We start from the raw sequence: 17,862 nt of genomic DNA on the forward strand, positions 1-17,862 counted from the left end.
CATCCTTATGTAAACTCTTCCTTCACTGAGCGGTGATGAATACTAGAACGAAGTTTTCTTTTCTTTTTTTTCCTTTGATCCCATTACGATAAAAAATATATACTCGTTGAAAAATATACAGAGTACAGCAAAGCATATAGTATAATACTTACCATATAAATTAATTGCTTTTTTTTTTATATATATTTTCTGTTTTATGAGCACACTTAGATCGCGACATTTCTCCATTTTTTAAATCTCTATTATCTTTTCTAATAAATTTTTTCTGTTATTATATTATATATTATATTTTAATAGATTTACATAAAAAAAGATATGTATATATATATATATATATATATATATATATATATATATATGTAAAATTTATTTAGATATATTAAAATATATATAAAAAATTATATTAATATATCAAAATTTTGTTAAACAAATAATTTGAATTTTCTGATGGTATCAAAAACAAATATTAGAAAAACATTAAAATTGACTGAAAACATTCGCTTTTATGTGGTTTTCCTCTTTACAAGAATACATTTCGATGGCATTGAAATACGAGCGTTTGATGGAATTTATAAACTTGTACGATGTTCAAGGAGAGAATATTTTTCTCGATCAGTCGACTATATCGAGCGAAAATCGCGAGGAAAAATCAGGGATATCAGGAGACGACGCCGTAATGTTTTCCTTTCCGGTATCCAACATATCCGACAGAATATCGACAGATTCACGCGCGAATCCGCGAGCTGCTGAATACATCGAATGCAAAGGAGCAGCTTGCAAGGAGGATACGAAAGGGGAGAGAATGGGGGAAGGAGATATGTCGGGCGATTTCGACTCGAGATTAAGATTGGATTTTGCAAGAGAGTTCGACATTTTACGTTCGCGAGCCGATGCTTCGAGTCATAGAAATCACAAATTAACTAAGATTAAGAAAAAATAGGAGGAATGAAAGTCGGTTTTATTTTTAAATAACGATTCAGTCCATAAAGATTAAGGCTTAAACAAAGCACATTAATTATGATCAAAAGAAAGCGCGGTTTTTTTAAAGCTGCGTAATATAAGTAGAGAGTATCTTAAAAAAAAGTAAGATATTAATAAATAAAATATTATTACAATGTTTAAGCATTAACTTGACAGCTTTGCGATGCATATTTACAGCATAAATTATTTCTTTATAAATTATAATCTCATTTTTACGATCAATTCTCTTCTCTAAGTCAATATTTATCGGCATTTTTATAATTATTGCCTTTTCAATGCGGTAACTGTACACATAATTTTTGAAATATTGTATATTAATCTGTATACGTTTGCGTGCGTGTGTGTGTGTGTATGTGTTTACACAGAACAAAAAGATTTTTGGATAACATAGAGTAGACCAGGAAAATTTATCATACAAAAATAAACGAAGTTTTTTTTTAAATATTAATTTAGTAAAAATTAATTTAATATTATATGAGTTGCAAATTATTTTGACAAATTATTCAACAAATTGAATTAACACATAAATTTTTATTCAATAAAACAAAAAATGTTTTATTGCAACAACAAAAGCCATTTACTGAAAATAAATCATTTTGTCTTAGCATTAAAATTGTATTTTTACAAATCTTTCTAATTTATTCGTTCAAAAATAAATTTCAATCTTGTAAGTTGTTTCGTATAAAATAATTAACAAGCGCGATAATTAAAAATAAGTTCTATGATTAATCGCTACATATCGTTAAGGAAAAATTTTTTATGGCTTTTGAAATTAGGACTATAACTTGTAAAAATCTTGTGTCCCCAATTAATATTATAATAAATTTATATTAATATTTAATTTAATATATAATTTAAATTAATATTCTTAAAATATAATATTTTAAAGGAAAAAATTATTAAATTTATTTATATATCACGAGTCGTGTTTAGCAATTATATTTTCACACGAATTATAATTATGAGATTTTACATATAGATTTTTTTCATAAACTCACTTGATTAATTTTATTCAATATTCTTCTGATACTTATGTGTAAAAAATATAAAGAGGAAGAGAGGATCTTCCTTGCCAGAAACGAATCCCATTTTTCTTCCTATTGTGGAAGATACAGCCAGCACATCATGTTACGAACAATGAGATAAAATACTCGGGCAGTAAATCGAAAAAGACTGTTGCGAAAGTCTATATCGTCGATTTGCTGAAGAAACTCACTAAGTCAATATAATTAACTTTATAACTCGGTGAGTTTCTCTTCGGTAAGCTGACGATAGATAAATATTTAAAATAAACCCGTAACGGCTTTCTTCTTTGCTCGAAAAAGCCTTATCAGTTTGTTTTACTTTACTTCGCTGACATGAAAATATTTTGTTTACAACGTAAAATTTACTTCAAAGTTCTAAATGCCAACTGTGTTAAGAAAACCGAGAGCACAAAAATATTAAATATTAAACAATAATAATTGGATCATCTGTTCACAAAATGTGAAACGTTAATTTTCTATGAGACCAAAAATTTGTTAAAGAATTTATATTATTACCTGATATTTAAAATTATTATATTATTATCAAAGGGAGTAATAAAAAAGTTGACAATTAAATTTTTATATCTTCCTTTGTATTTTTTGAAATTTTCAGAAATATTGGATTATTTCTATGATAGAGGGGAATGGGAAGCTACTAAAGTAGCATATCAATGTCTTTCATAAAATAGAGGTAGAACAAATTTTCAAAGGAGAACAAAAAGAAGAACGCGAAAGAATAAAAATTTGCAAAGTTTCGGGGATGCATCGCTCGTTTATCTCATTTCTCAAAGGGTTCAATATCTCGCGGCGAAATCTGGGATAGGGTCCAAATTTTATCAGTAGGTACATCTACTCTACATCTACAGCGCGCCAGATTATGGTTGATTCTAATTCAAAGATCTGTCAGGCGACGAGACGCGACGTCGCGATAGAATCACGCATTTCGACGAAGATTCGAATTGATCGAATGTAAAGAAGCATGGGCGCGAATAATGGTGGATGGGTGTTGGAAAAAGCTGAAGGGGGAGTAAAAGAGGAAAGGAGAGGACGGGGAGACGGTGTTGGATACCGGACCGATTTCAGTGCCTAGCCAGACGCATATAAATTGGCTGCGCGGCATGAATCCCTTTACATTTTAATCGCGGCTGACGACACAACGCCGACAGGCCGCGTGTTGCCGTGCTCTCTTTCTCGTTTTCTCGCTCTTCTCTCTCTCTCTCTCTCTCTCCGCCAACCCCGTCTCCCCTTTGGAGATCTCTTTCCGCCTTTTTCCATCTTTTCCCTACAAACACGCGCAAACGCGTTAGTTCGATATTCGCGTGTAAAATATATGCTCTCAAGTTTAAAGGTAAAGAAATTGTACAGTTTTCTAACGAGAAATTATTCTGGAAAAGTCGAAGAAATAGATGGGCTATCCTTCCTTTTTATTTTTTTCTTTTTATCTCTATTTTTATTAATTTTCTTGCATTCTTTTCATGTTTTTTCGTAATTTTATTTTATTTTTCCACATCTTCTGCTATATTTTTTTTTACTTTACTTTGTAATCAAAGCTTCCTCCTCTGTATAAGTCTTTCGTTTTCTGTTTAATTCTGCTATATTTTTTTTATCTCTCTTTTAAGGAAGCCGAAAATTCTGATTTTGATGAGATGATTTATATGGAGGGCAGAAGGGATAAATAGATGAATTTAGAAATTTTTAGTTACTCCTCAAAAAACTATTCTAAGAGATGAAACTATCTTTCATATATAAAAGCTTTTTACTTTTCTTGATACATTTCGAAAATTATTCGAGATATCAAAAAATATTTTATATAAGAGGGATGATTTCACTTCTTTTGATTAATATTTATTAATAAAGTAATATAAAATACTATATCTAATATTATAATTAATATAAAATGATATTAAAGTATAATATAAATTAAATAGCAAGAGAAATATCGACGATGCTAAAACTTTTAAGAAACAACCAGAAATAAACAGAATTAATTTTAGTGTAAACATAACATTTTTCATATTAGAATCATTTTTAGGCAACACCTGAAAAAATTAATTTATCTGAATTTATTTACTTTACATGTGTGTAAATTTCCATTAAACCCAGAATTTTCGCGAGATTGATTACAAAACTTTTTTTTTTTTTTTTTTTTTTTTTTTTTTTGGATCCTAGAGTGCATTTTTGCAGTTCGTAAGTATGTAAAATCCCCCTCCCCCTTCCCTTACGTATACATATAACGTGGTACTTTCACCTTCTTTCAAATCCTATTACATTTTTTTCTATTTTCTTTTACAAGGGTGAAACTTTTTCTCCCTATATTGCTAGATTTTTTTTATTTCTCTTTATGACTGCGAAGCTTTTATCTTGACATAGTACTTTCATTCTCTCTTCGCGATTGCAAAGTGCTTCTTCTTTTTCGCTCGATGTGGTGCTTTCACTTTCTACCCTATTTCGGAGACGCGTCATCCGTCGTCTCTTTCGATGGCATTTCGCGGTTCGCAAACAACGGCGGAAATACCCTTCCCACATCGTGGGAAGTGACACGACGACTAAGACTGGCGGAAAGAGAGGAGAGAGAGAGAGAGAGAGAGAGAGAGAGAGAGAGCAAAAGAAGTAGGAAAGAGAATGCATGAAAAACATGAATACCTTGGCAGGATATGCGGTACTCAAAGGCTTTTCCATTTGCGACCTGTATATCTGACCCGCGAAAGGCAAGAGCACGTTCAAACGTACTTAATTTACAAGAGTGTCTTATGTCTGGATGGATTTTAGCAAATATATAAATATATATATATATATATATCGGATGAAAATCAGAACGAGCCAATAAAAGATACTCTCAATTATTCTCGCGGTATATCTTGTGGGAGATGAGGTGCTGTCGATAATTTTAAAAATATAATATGATATAAAATAATATTATATGGATATAAAAATAATAATTAATTTAATATTTACTAATGAATAAGTAATATAAAATATTATATGTAATACTATAATTAATATGTATAAGATAATATTAAAATATAATATAAATTAAATAGCAGGAGATACATCGACGATGCTAAGATTTTCAAGAAATAAACAGAATTAATTTTATGTATATTCATAATTTTAATATAAACAATATTTTTCGTATACCAATTTACATGGCACAAATATATATATAAATTTTAAATAACAAACTATAATAGTTTATACATATTTTACCGCTGATAATTTTGTAGCTGATATGTAAGACGGAACGACACTTTTTGCACAAAAAAGAAAAAAAAACAAATATGTTCTATAAATGCACTTCTTGCAATGAAACAGCAATGTTGAAAAAGAACGAATGCGCTTGCGTGGAGTTCGATCAACAAGTTATCTCATGAATGTTTTTTCGTGTGAGAAATAAACGCGTGCGTTGTATTATACTTTTCTCCCGGTGTCAAATCGATCGCATAATCGCCCATTTCCTCTCAAATGAAATCACATCAAATTGCGAATGTTACGATCACGAAAGCGTTTTATTTATTTATTACAGTCAATTACCGCGTTTATATTGAATTAAGACCATTGACGCGCTGGAAGACAAATATATAATATAATATATCGTAAAATATATATATAATATCAAGATTGATCAACAATTTTGACAATTAATGTTACATTTTTCAATTGCAACAGCCATATTATTATATTTATTATTGGCCAATTATATGGGATAAGAAATTACAGATCACAACAATCACATATCTTCCATGTGACATATATACGTCACGTGATAAATTTTTACGAATTTTAACAAAGATTAAAAACTTGATACACATACTTCAAACATTCAGAGGCTGAAGACTCCCGCGTTTTATCAAATTATTGATTTTTTTGTCATTATATATATATATATATATACACACACACACACACACACAATGTATTCTTGCATAGTAGTACAATTAATATACGACACGGAATTTACATATAAGATATATTTTATTCCAGTTAATCGAAGCGAACGTTAGTCTATTTCACCGTTATATTCTATGCAGGAGTAACGCAAAAAATAAGTCATATGATTACATGTTAAACTTGCAAATAAATTTGACACTGTCGAATAAAGTTACCGGAGATGGTAATCTGTTCTTTTAAAATCGTATCGCGCTATAAAGCAAGAAGAGAAATACTTTATACTTGTCAAGTTTAAATATCTTTGAAACACACCTAAATATACATACAGATTTGAATAAAATATTAGTTAAACGAATTAAAAAATACATATTGTCAAGTGTTAATTTTATTTTCTTTCAATGTTGAAATTGTTTAAATAGTCGAAATAAATTACAATATCCATAGTAATTTAATTTCTGATAATTATTTACATCATTTTTTATATCGTGCGATGTAAAAATACTATAAGAGATAAACGTACATGTGCATAAAAACGTATATGTGTAATTTAATATAATTTTGCTGTATTACATGCTTTGCACTTTATTGGCAAGGAAACTATGTAACTTGAACAGCGTTTTTCTTTAAGAAAGAAACGTATCGCACGAATGTATACAATCGAATGAAACACATAAAACTATTCGCGCTGAGAAAGAGCAAGTACGCTTGCGCAAACTTCGATCAACAAATTGTCTCAAGAATGTTTTTCTATGGGAGATAAATTTGCGGTAAATTTTCTCTCTCGGTGTCAAGTCTATCGATCGCGTAATTGGTCCGTTTCTCCCCCAGCAGACATCAAATTGCAAGTGTTTCGATATTATACGGTTATATTTTTTGTCTATCACCGTTTATCTTAAATTAGACAATTTACGCTAGAATTTACACAGAAAGAGAGAAATTTTAAAACACTTTATATTTTATTAAAACAATTTGGAGCTTTGCCAGATCTTTTCGCGCGCGCACAGTCAAACGTATTTCAACTCTTGCAGAGTGATGGTCTATATTATAGAGACGCGATTTAACCTGAATCGATTTTTTTTGCTTGTGGTTGGTTTATGGCCTTATAAACAATCAAGGCTTGTTCAATTTCAAATAAATTTGTGTTCTGGTTTTTTAACCAGCTTTACTATATTTCAGGTATATCTATATTTTTAATTATATTTGTAACAATATTTAGACAAATATGATGCAGACCTATTTATTATTGATAATATTAACGAACATATAACAGAGATATGTAGTTGTAATAATATAAGATAACAGAAAACCAATATTTTCTTTATATTAAGAATTTTTGTTTTTTTAAATTATTATATAAATTTTATTATATAAATTATAATGCATATAAAAGCAATTATTACACATTAGCAATATAATAATCAAATAAAAGAAATAAAGTATCTCTTTATCATATTATTTTTTGAAATAAATTTTGATTGATTATAGCTTACAGTATTTATATCTGCAGAATGCACTCCTGATCTTGTCATCAAAGTTCTTTCGTTCGCACTACTACTGATTACGTATTCAATTGAATATTACTCATTTCGACTTAACATTCAAGTTGTAAGTTAGAGTTTTATTGTGTTTTACTCAATAATGTTATGACAAAAGTACTTTGCTCAATAATGCTGTGAAAAGTGAAGCCATACAACAGTCATCCAAATTTAAATAAATTTACGAGATGAATGCCAAAGTATTGTTGATACATTAGGTGAAGTATCTATTGGAACAACTTCAGCATATAAATAATAAGCTAAGAGATGAAAATGAACTCGCTATTTTTAAAAAATATGGGGACAAAGCGAAACGATTTACAGTTATAATTATAAGTAAGCATTTATTGATACTTTATATAACAAATAGCAAAGTAAAATAGATTACAATTAAAATTGAAGCATCTCAAATGATATCGAACTGTTAAATGTAGTGTAAACATATAATATCTTAAAACAATAATATCTTAACTATATAATATCTTTGATATTCTCTCATATATATACATGTATACAGATTTTCTGAGAGTGAATGATAGAGTTTCGATCGATTTTTATTAATAACACAAATTAAATATTGAGATGAAAATAATTCGTTAGATTTATAAAAATTGATCGAAACCCCATCATTTATTTTCGCATACCCTGTATGTACTATATATCACAGAATGTGAAAAAGTGTAAGCTTTACTAAAAGTTTTACTTATTAATAATAATAATAAAATAAAAATTGGCAATTAAAAAAATGAACCGAATATTTTTTATATTAATATACTTTGTTTTAATTATTTATCTTAATTTTTAAGTAAAACAAAAAATGTTAGATCAGACATTTCACGATCATTGACTTTGCAAATGTATCTGATACAAAGAAGTATTTGCAAGATAATGAAATTTGAAATGTATACGACACATGTATTAAAGAAAAATCGATAATTCACACCTCTACTTTTTAAAAATAATACTTAGTACTTTATGTTTTTATGTCAACTATGGTTGGTTCCATTACAATTATTCCGAGCATTCTGGGTTTTATCCTGCACATAAACGTAACGCAGCCACGTGTGATGAAACAGCTCGTACCTGAGTACTTTATTAGCCACGAGAATCATTTTTACTTAATCTTGCTGTATATGGACATAGCTCTTTTTATAGGGGGGACAACATTAGTGGGAGGAGGATTGATGTTTTTATCATATCTCACATATGCCTGTGGAATGTTTAGAATCGCCAGGTAAAGCATTAAATATTGGAATTAATGAAAGATATTGATTTTAAATATAACACTTTGTATGCTTTTTGTTTTTCATTTAACAAATATTTACGCGATGCAAAAGAATTTATTATTATGACAGCAAAGTCATCGTCGCTATTGTGAATGAAATGTAAAAATAATTATAGTTTGCTTTTAAAATAAATTATAGAATAGAAAATCTTTTTTATATTAATAAACTAGAAAGATATTTGGAAAAACACAACTAGGTATATTTGTAAATTTACACATTTTTCATGTTAAGACAAAATTATTTCTTTTCAGTAAATGCATTTTGTTGTTGTAATAAAATATTTTTTATTTTATTGATAGAATAAGAATTAATTTGTTATTCAATGTGTTGAATAATTTGTCGAAATAATTTCAAGATCATATATTATTTTTAGTAAATTAATTATTTTTAAGAAGGAACTTTGTTTATTTTTAAATGATGAATTTTCCTGCAAATCTATATTATCCAAAAATCTTTTTATTCCGCGTAGACACACACAGGCACACACGCGCCCGCGCGCAAATGCACACAGATTAATATACAATATTAATATACAATATTATTTCAAAATATATGTATATAGTTACCGCATTGAAAAGGCAATAATGGCAACAAAAATGCCAATAAATATTGACCTAGATAAAAGATTTGACCGTGAAAACGAAATTATAATTTTTAAAGAAATAATTCATGCTGTACATATGCATCGCAAAGCTATCAAGTTAGTGTTCAAATATTGTTTATGTGTATTATATATTGTAACATACAATAATATTTTATTTTTTTAAGGTACAGTCTACTTATATTGCGCAGCTTTCAGAAATCGCGTTTTCTTTTGATCATTGTTATGGTGCTTTGTTTAAGCCTTAATCTTTATGGAGTGAGCTTTTCTCATTTCGTTAAATTTATTTTTTAACGAATAATATCACGTATTATGATATCATGAATGAAAAAAAAGTAATAATAAGGTCATAGAAAAACATTTTTTATGACCTTATCTCTATAAAACGATCAATTATAAAATATACGTAAATATTAAGTACAACATATTGTGTTGTAGATTGCTGTAAATACATCAACAATTGGAGATGATATTGAGCAATTATTAATGCATTTTTCAATTGCAACTATTATGTTTTTATACTTGTTTTTTATCAATAATGTCGGACAAGAAATTATGGATCATAACAATCATGTATTTTTCACCGCGTAAGAGATAAATTACTTTTATATTTATCTCATCACATATCAGTTGGTTAAGAATTTTATTAATTAAAATGAAGCTTAGTGCACTTTATTTACGCGTGTATTAAAGGTTACTGTTGTACTTATAAAAAAGTAAATTAATAAATAATTAAATATTAATATTAAATATTAAATTAAATTAAATAAGTTTTTTTCACAATTATCGATTTATTATCCATTCTGTTTAGGTACAATGTTCAGTGGTACATCGCACCTTTACATATACAGAAGGTGATATTGTTTCTCTTACAAAGAGGTAGCAAAACTGTCAGCCTAAATTTTGGCGGAGTAATTTCATTATCTCTAGAGCTTTTCGCTACGGTAATAATTATCAGCTATGTATAATAAATTACATAAACGTATTATTATATAATATGTTTGACATGTGGTTCAACCGAAAACTACATAAGACATATTTAATTTCAGTTACTGAAGGCGTCGTTGTCCTATTTTACCGTTATGTATTCTATGCAAGAATAATTTTTATTATATAATATATATATACAAATAATATAATAAATATATGTAACAATTTGCAATAAAGGAATATTAGTTATTCTTGTCATTGAGATATTATAAAATAACACTCATTAAAATTTAAATATTTTTTTATACATATTCTTTTAATAAACACAAATATGTTGTAGGATTTAAACGTAAAATATCACTCAATCAAAACATGCATTGCACGAACTAAATAGTCACATCATAAAGACTGTTAATTTTATTTTTTGTTGGTTGTGCATTATTTAAACAGTTGAGACATACACACACACACACACATACACAAGTTCACAGTTATTAATCCCCAACAAAAAACTCGAAAAGTTTTTACATTACTTATATGTGCTATTAATATATATATATATATATATATATATATATATATATATATATATATATATATATATAAAGTATGTTATCATTTCAATAAAAGTATGTGTATGTTGACTGATGCAATAGTAAAAGTTTTATATTGTTCTTGTATTTCTTTATATAACAATATATCATTTCTCTTAAGAAAGAAATGTATCGTATTATATAAAGCTAATGAACCGCGCGAAACTGCTTCTTTCTATTGAGAAAAGACAACTACTTGCATAAATTTGCAGCAATAAATTATTTCGTGAATGTTTTCCCATAGAAGATAAACTTGCGGTAAATTTATCTTCCAGCGCCAATTTTATCGATCGCATAATTGCTCCCCTGTCGCTTTCCGAGCCGAAGACATGAAATTACGAGTGTTTCGATTATATGGCATTTTATCTAACACCTTGTATTACCATTATATACCCTTTATATTGAATTAGACAATTTACACTATAATTTACGGAAATTCTGTAATATATACTCAGTTCTATCGATCCTTCAAAAGGAGGGGGGTACTGCTGCAACGGTTTCAACAGGACTGATGCTCATTGAATATCTTAAACATGTCTGTAGAATGTTTAAAATCGCATTGTAGTATATTTGAATAGCCAAAATATAATAATAATCTTTATTTTCTTCAGCCAAGAAGGGAGAATAATCGAAATATAATTTTGTATAACTATTTAATTTAAATGTAGTTATTTAATAAATAAAATGATGATAAATAAATATGCTGCGAGATGAAGATTGCGCACAGAGAACAAACAATGAGTCGACAAACGACGCAAATGCGTTTCCATTAAGCGTACTAAAGCTCAACCGTCGAGATCCTTCGATGTAAACAGGCGGAACTATGTATCCTCCCGTATCGCATTTGCCATTTTTCACCACGGGAAACGGTAAACGCGTTTACGATGACGATGAAAGAATGATCAGACGCAAAAGCGAGCGATAGGAAAAAGGCGTCGCGTTGTGTGTAAAATAAACTACGGGTTAAAAAAAAAAAAAAAAAAAAAAAAAAAAAAAAAGAGAAGAAAAAAATACGCATGAACGAACTTGTATTCGTTATACAAACTCGGCGACGCGACCGGACTAGCGTTGCTTAACGAGTTCCGAACCGGTTTACATTAGTCATCCCCTTTTAACTTTTAACTTCGCGCGGGGAGAGAGAGAGAGAGAGAGAGAGGGAGGGAGGGAGCGCGTCATTTTGTGTTTTTGGTTCATCTTTCGCTCTGGTTTATACTTTGAGAGAAAGACAAAGAGCCCTTTTCCCCTATTGTTTTTTCCACCGTTTTCCCCGTATCTGTTTCATTCATTTTTTTCGTCTGATGCCAAAAGTTTTTTTTACCACCGACGCGACGTATTTTCTTCTTTTTGACTATGGTATTTAATCGATGTACATTTCCTCTTTTACTGCAACGATTCACCTATAGGAATTTGGGAATTTCTGCGGAGTTAGTTTTTTAACAAATTGATTCGAAAAATTGTACGAAATTGTGAAAAATGGGAAAAAGGAATATAAATTATTTAGAGAACCACAGTATGGTATCACTTTTTATTTTTCAATTCTTTAAGTTATTTATGAATGACCTTTGATCCATCGATAAAAAGAGATTTTAATAAACGTATTGATAAAAACAGTTGTACTTTGCACAATATTCAGTTATATGGCTCTTATATAAATATATCTTAATCATGTGTGCTCTTATCTTTTTTGATGACACTTAATTCTGACAGACTAAAATCTATGCATTTTTAAAATTTATTATAAACAAATATATATAGTAAATGAATTAATTATTGATATAAAATAAATTAATATTTAATTATAAATTAATTATTGATAAATATTAATATCAAAAAGTAAATTTTGAAACTATTTAGTATATTGTTTAATCTTTTTATTTTTAATCACATATGCTTTATATGAATGATTTCTTCCAACTATAAGGAAATTTTTTTTATGTAACATACAGGCACACACATAAAATGTTACAAGTCGCTATTAATGAATAAAGCCCTTGCGAAAAGTAGCGCGAAGATTTCCAACTTTTCTCGCCTTTAGCATCATTAAATATATAATAACGCGTGGCCGACTTTACGGACGTCTTAATATATTCTTTCAGAAGACGGTTTAGCGATCTATTCAAGCGTAGCCGTGTCGATTTATCACGAGTGGCATCTCTTACAGAATCGTTCTCTCAATGATTAGACGACAAGAAGCGACTCGCGAAAAAGTGCGATGGAACGGAAAAACGAAATGGAATGAGATATAACGAGACACGCGATATTAATAACCGTGACTCGATGTAAACAAATGGATTTCCTGTCACGACTAGGAAAGTGCACCATGTTATGCATTCGTAAAAATTGCCACCGCCGATGTTGCGTCGAAGCGACGCATGTTTGCTTCATTAATATTTTTTTCGGACAGTTTCTATAAAAAAAAGTGCAGTTACATAGGCACATTGTAAATTATCAGCTGTTACGAAAAGGAAAATTTTATTGAAATATCAAATACTTGATATTAAAGTATAAAATTTATTAAGATTTTAAATATTTTTTGAATATGATCAAAGGTATGTAGGTTTAAAATCGATAAGATATATAATTAAATAAGTTTTTCGAGGTAAAAAAAAGCTATTATTTATGAAATATATTTATAATTGTAATTATTACATTTATGAATATCAGTAGTTTTACCAACGAATCGCTGCTAAATGCTATCAATGCTGAAAAATAAGTTAACTTTATTAAGATATTTTTGTTTATTGTTAACGTTATTATATCGAAACTGTCGAATAAAAATTACAAGTTAAGCAATTAATAAAAAAATAAAATCCACTAATTTGATCACTTTTAAATTGCTTTGAAATATAAAAAATTTTTTAACAAATTACATCTTACTAATTATTGAATCAACATGATACAATGTAATTATCAAACTTTTTTAACAGGATATCTTTGTAAGAAGTTACAATTTATTTATCTGTCTAAAGAGAACGTAATTAATTGTTTGTTTCCATTGTATTTCTATTTTCTAAAAAACAAAGTACAAAAGGTTAAAGGATATTTCTCCAACGTCTGTCACTCTTTAACTTCTTTATTAAAAATGGCGGAACATTTTCTCCGCGGAAAGCGGAGGGTGTGACGTTTCATTTCTAATATTACAGAAATCTACCGTAGTGCATGCCGATTCATTCGGATGAGTCTGCATACGCAGGATTTTTCCTACACAAAAAAATCTCTCTTGATCTTTCATCTATCCGGAACACATTACACGCATCGCTGATCAGATGAACAAATGGACCATGATGGCTGTCAACTTTTGGAGTAATTTTTTAGCAAAGCTTGTCCTTGAAGGGGATAGTGAGAAATCTGTCGTGTATTTAACATCATATGTATTATAATGTATTCTTTATCGCTTTAATCATCATTCAATTTCTTTTTCATATTAGCGATACAATTTTTTCTTTTAATTCTTTTATATATATTTTTTATTTTCATTTTATGTATAAAAAAATTTTTTAATTATACTTACAATTGATTATAATTTAACATTAATGGCTTATATCGTGAAATATATCTCACGAAAGCTAGAATAAAAATAGCTTGGTGTCTTCAGAGTTGAAGTAATTGGTGGCTTTAATTTTCTTTGGATCAACAAACGAAACGCCACTTTAAATGTGTATATTAAAGTGGCTGGATTTATTATGAGATTTCTATTCTTTCACGGCTGTTTTTGTATCGTTAATTTAGATTGATCTAATAAGCTTTCATTATCAGTTACATACAGAGCATTAAAAAAATGTATGAGTTTAATTTTAATTCAATAATTAAAAGAAGCACATGGCACTATTAATTCATCAAAAGGAGTTTTCACAGATTCGAAATGTTATCCTTTTTATTAAACATATTTATTTAAACATTCCATAGATTGTAAAAAAATTCTCGATAATTAGGCATACCACGAAATCATTGCTCTCTCTCTCTCTTTCATCGCGTTTGTGATTCTCCCGACCTTCCCGACCTTCCCGCGAGCTAAGAATTGATCGAATAAATTTCAGAGGCTCATCCGGTTATCCATAGTCGACTCAATACCGTATCCAGATAGATGTGTGTGTGTGTGTGTGTGTATGTGTGTGTGTGTCCTATCCAACTCTATTTTGTCGCTATCCAATCACGATTCCATTCGATGTGTTTCCGTCTCGGTCTCGATCGTCTCTTTTGAGGCGCGTTTCCCTTTTCCTGATCCTCGGGGCTTTTTCCGTGGTCCACCTCTGCTCAAACCGACCCTCTAGCTTTAACCCAATATTTCTCTTTATCTCTCTTATATCTTCCGTCAAATCAGAGAAGGAATGAATTTCGCGCGATGATGTAACAGATCTATTTTGTAAAATTTTAGAATTCTTTTTCTCTCTCTTAATTTTTGCTTCATATTTTACTTTTTCACTCTATTGAGGTATAATTTTCTTTTTTGCGAGGTATTAAAAATATTTTAGTCTCTTTGAATTGCGGAGACTAAACAGCAAGAACTTTTAATCTCCTTAATACTTTACTGATATCAAAATTCACAATTGTTCAAAATTTCTTGTTGATTATTTGATTAACCAGCGAAATTCCACGAGCAAAATAAACGTAATTTATGCCCTCATTATTTCTGCGCTTCATTATGCTTACCGTTTCGTTTCCAGCGAATTTAATTTATCTCATATACGTCTCTCGACGAGATTTTGCCGCGCGAATGTTGAGTAATTGCGCATTGTACGATTGTACCTCCTCCGCTTAATCCAGTGCGCGCGACGCTTTCCGGATTTTTGCGAAGCATTGCGGAATTGTATCCGCGCTTAAATTTTCTCGTCAGCCTGAAAGCTCCCTTGATTTAATTCGATTAGCGTCGTTCGTAACTGAGTTTACAGAGAGGTCTACGGGAGAACAAGCCGTCATGTGTGGAAAACATGATTTACCGAAGCAAATCATAGTTACCTAGCACTCGCCGGTCGGATATATCTGCCATCGAGGATATATTACATGCAAGATACATGTTTGTCCAGCGAGAGAGACATTTTTTATGAGATTGAAAATTACAAAGTTTCAGAACATTACAGGGAAAAAAGTATTCATTTCTCCTCTATAGGTTTGATTGCAAGGTAATAATTATAAGAAATGTTGCAAAATGATTGAGTGCATTTTGTATTATTGTATGCTTTCGACATTTTCATTCTTTGGAGTCCCTGGAAAACACGGAAAACTTGGAATTTTCTCAAGAAACTTTTTTTATACCTGAAGAAATCTGAGGGACTTCTCATGGAATTTTATTGGGATTCAGAGAATTAAAAAAAAACTCTTTAATAATTTTGCTCTTTTATACTATAAGCAGTTGACAATCTGTCAAGTGAATTTATTATGAATTTTGTGTCTACAAATATATTACAAATATATATCTATCTCTGTTTATATATTTAATTTTAATAAAATATTGAATATGCATATTTTTGATTTTAATTTTTACTGATAAAAATAAAAATGTCATAAAAGTTAAGCTATTTAGTTTTTTCAGTGTATATATAATACATTTGTAAATCTAACTTGACACTTACAAGTGTTTTTCTTTCGTATAAGTAAAAAGCAGTAGAAAACGCGTACAATAATAAAAGGAATTTATTTTAAGAAATCACACTAAAAAAATCTTTGAAATATTTTTTTACTTAGAATTTTGAACAAAATATTGGGAAGATCAGTGGATTTTTAGGGAATTTTTTTTACAAGATTTGAGTAGACCCTTTGATTCCTCTCGAGACGACTTATTTCACTTGCGATACGTTTCATTTCCAGAAGATAACAGAATGCTGATTTAGACACTCTCGTTGCTAAATTGCTAAATAACGGAACAGAGAGAGAGAGAGAGAGAGAGAGACAGACGGTAACGTAGCACTTTAGTAGTAGCTACAGCTGCTAAATTTTCCTCAGTCCGTCATGTTCCTTTGAAACTCAGCCGAAAGCGATTTTGCTACGTGTTCAGGCACGTAGTGATCGATGCCCGGCCAATCGTATATTGGCCGTGGACGGTGGTTTGAGCGCAGGACGAGTGACGGGGAAAAGGGATGTAGCGCAGAAAGAGGCAGAGATAGAGAGAGAGAGAGAGAGAGAGTACAGGGTGCGCGAGAGGGTGACTGGCCCCGTGCCCTGCCGATAGATTCCGATGGCATTATACATATATTGGGAGCGCGGAGAGACCCGGAGGGCTCTTTGTCGCGCGCGCGGTTAGAACGAGGAACAAAGGATACCGAAAATTAGTTTATTCCCTGATGGCCGCCGATAGAATTATCAGGTATATCCGCCCGGGGTTCCGCCTCGCGGACGTAGCATTTAATTTCATTCTGCCACGCTGCAACGAGAGGGTCGACAAAATTCTCGTCCAAGGTACCTATTCATATCATCGTGCGACTTACCGGGATTTACTGCACCGGGATTACCACGTGGCTGGCCCAGTTTTGATACGGAATAATAGAACGCGTTAATTCTAGTGTGCATGCAGCGATACACATATACAGAGAGGGTAATGCTTTAACATTTCATGGAATATTGTAGTATTTTGTCAGATAACTTATAATAAAGATATATACTTCCTGGAAAAAAAACCTGGAATTCTCAGGAAATTTTTTTCTCTATCTAGAGGAATCAGAAAATTCCCATGGAATTTTATTAGGATTGTCAGAGAATTTAAAAAAATTTCGCTCTTATACTGTAAATTGTAAATATATCTCTGTTTAATGCTTTAACAAAATATGCAGTACATTTTCTTTAGTTTAATTTTTAGTAATAAAAGTTAGAATGTTATATTGAAATTGAAAATTTTTATCTTAACGAAAGCTATTCAATTTTTTCTCCGATTACATTTGTAAATCTAATATTTGAAATTTAAGTAACTTTGTATATAAAGAAAAGCATTAGAAAACGAGTGCAATAAAAAAACTTTATATTAAAAAATTGTACCAAAGAAACCTTGAAAATATTCTCTTTACTTAGAATTTTGAATAAAAATATCTCAAA

At 29.9% G+C, this 17,862-nt stretch overlaps 2 protein-coding genes across 4 annotated transcripts in view; both read left to right on the forward strand.

Annotated features, from left to right (window-relative positions):
- Positions 1-17,862, forward strand: part of Slip1 (SLo interacting protein 1) — a 198,075-nt gene that overhangs the window by 77,180 nt on the left and 103,033 nt on the right. The gene's annotated exons all lie outside the window — the stretch shown is intronic.
- Positions 392-10,744, forward strand: LOC140674908 (uncharacterized). The gene is made up of 9 exons (XM_072908842.1): positions 392-7,070; positions 7,380-7,499; positions 7,648-7,765; positions 8,399-8,663; positions 9,278-9,415; positions 9,484-9,574; positions 9,755-9,903; positions 10,128-10,260; positions 10,366-10,744. The coding sequence occupies exons 1-9, from the start codon at positions 6,927-6,929 to the stop codon at positions 10,417-10,419; spliced, it is 1,212 nt and encodes a 403-aa protein (XP_072764943.1). The 5' UTR covers positions 392-6,926; the 3' UTR covers positions 10,420-10,744.

This window comes from Anoplolepis gracilipes, chromosome 16 (genome assembly GCF_047496725.1).
Source record: "Anoplolepis gracilipes chromosome 16, ASM4749672v1, whole genome shotgun sequence".
NCBI lineage: Eukaryota > Metazoa > Arthropoda > Insecta > Hymenoptera > Formicidae > Anoplolepis > Anoplolepis gracilipes.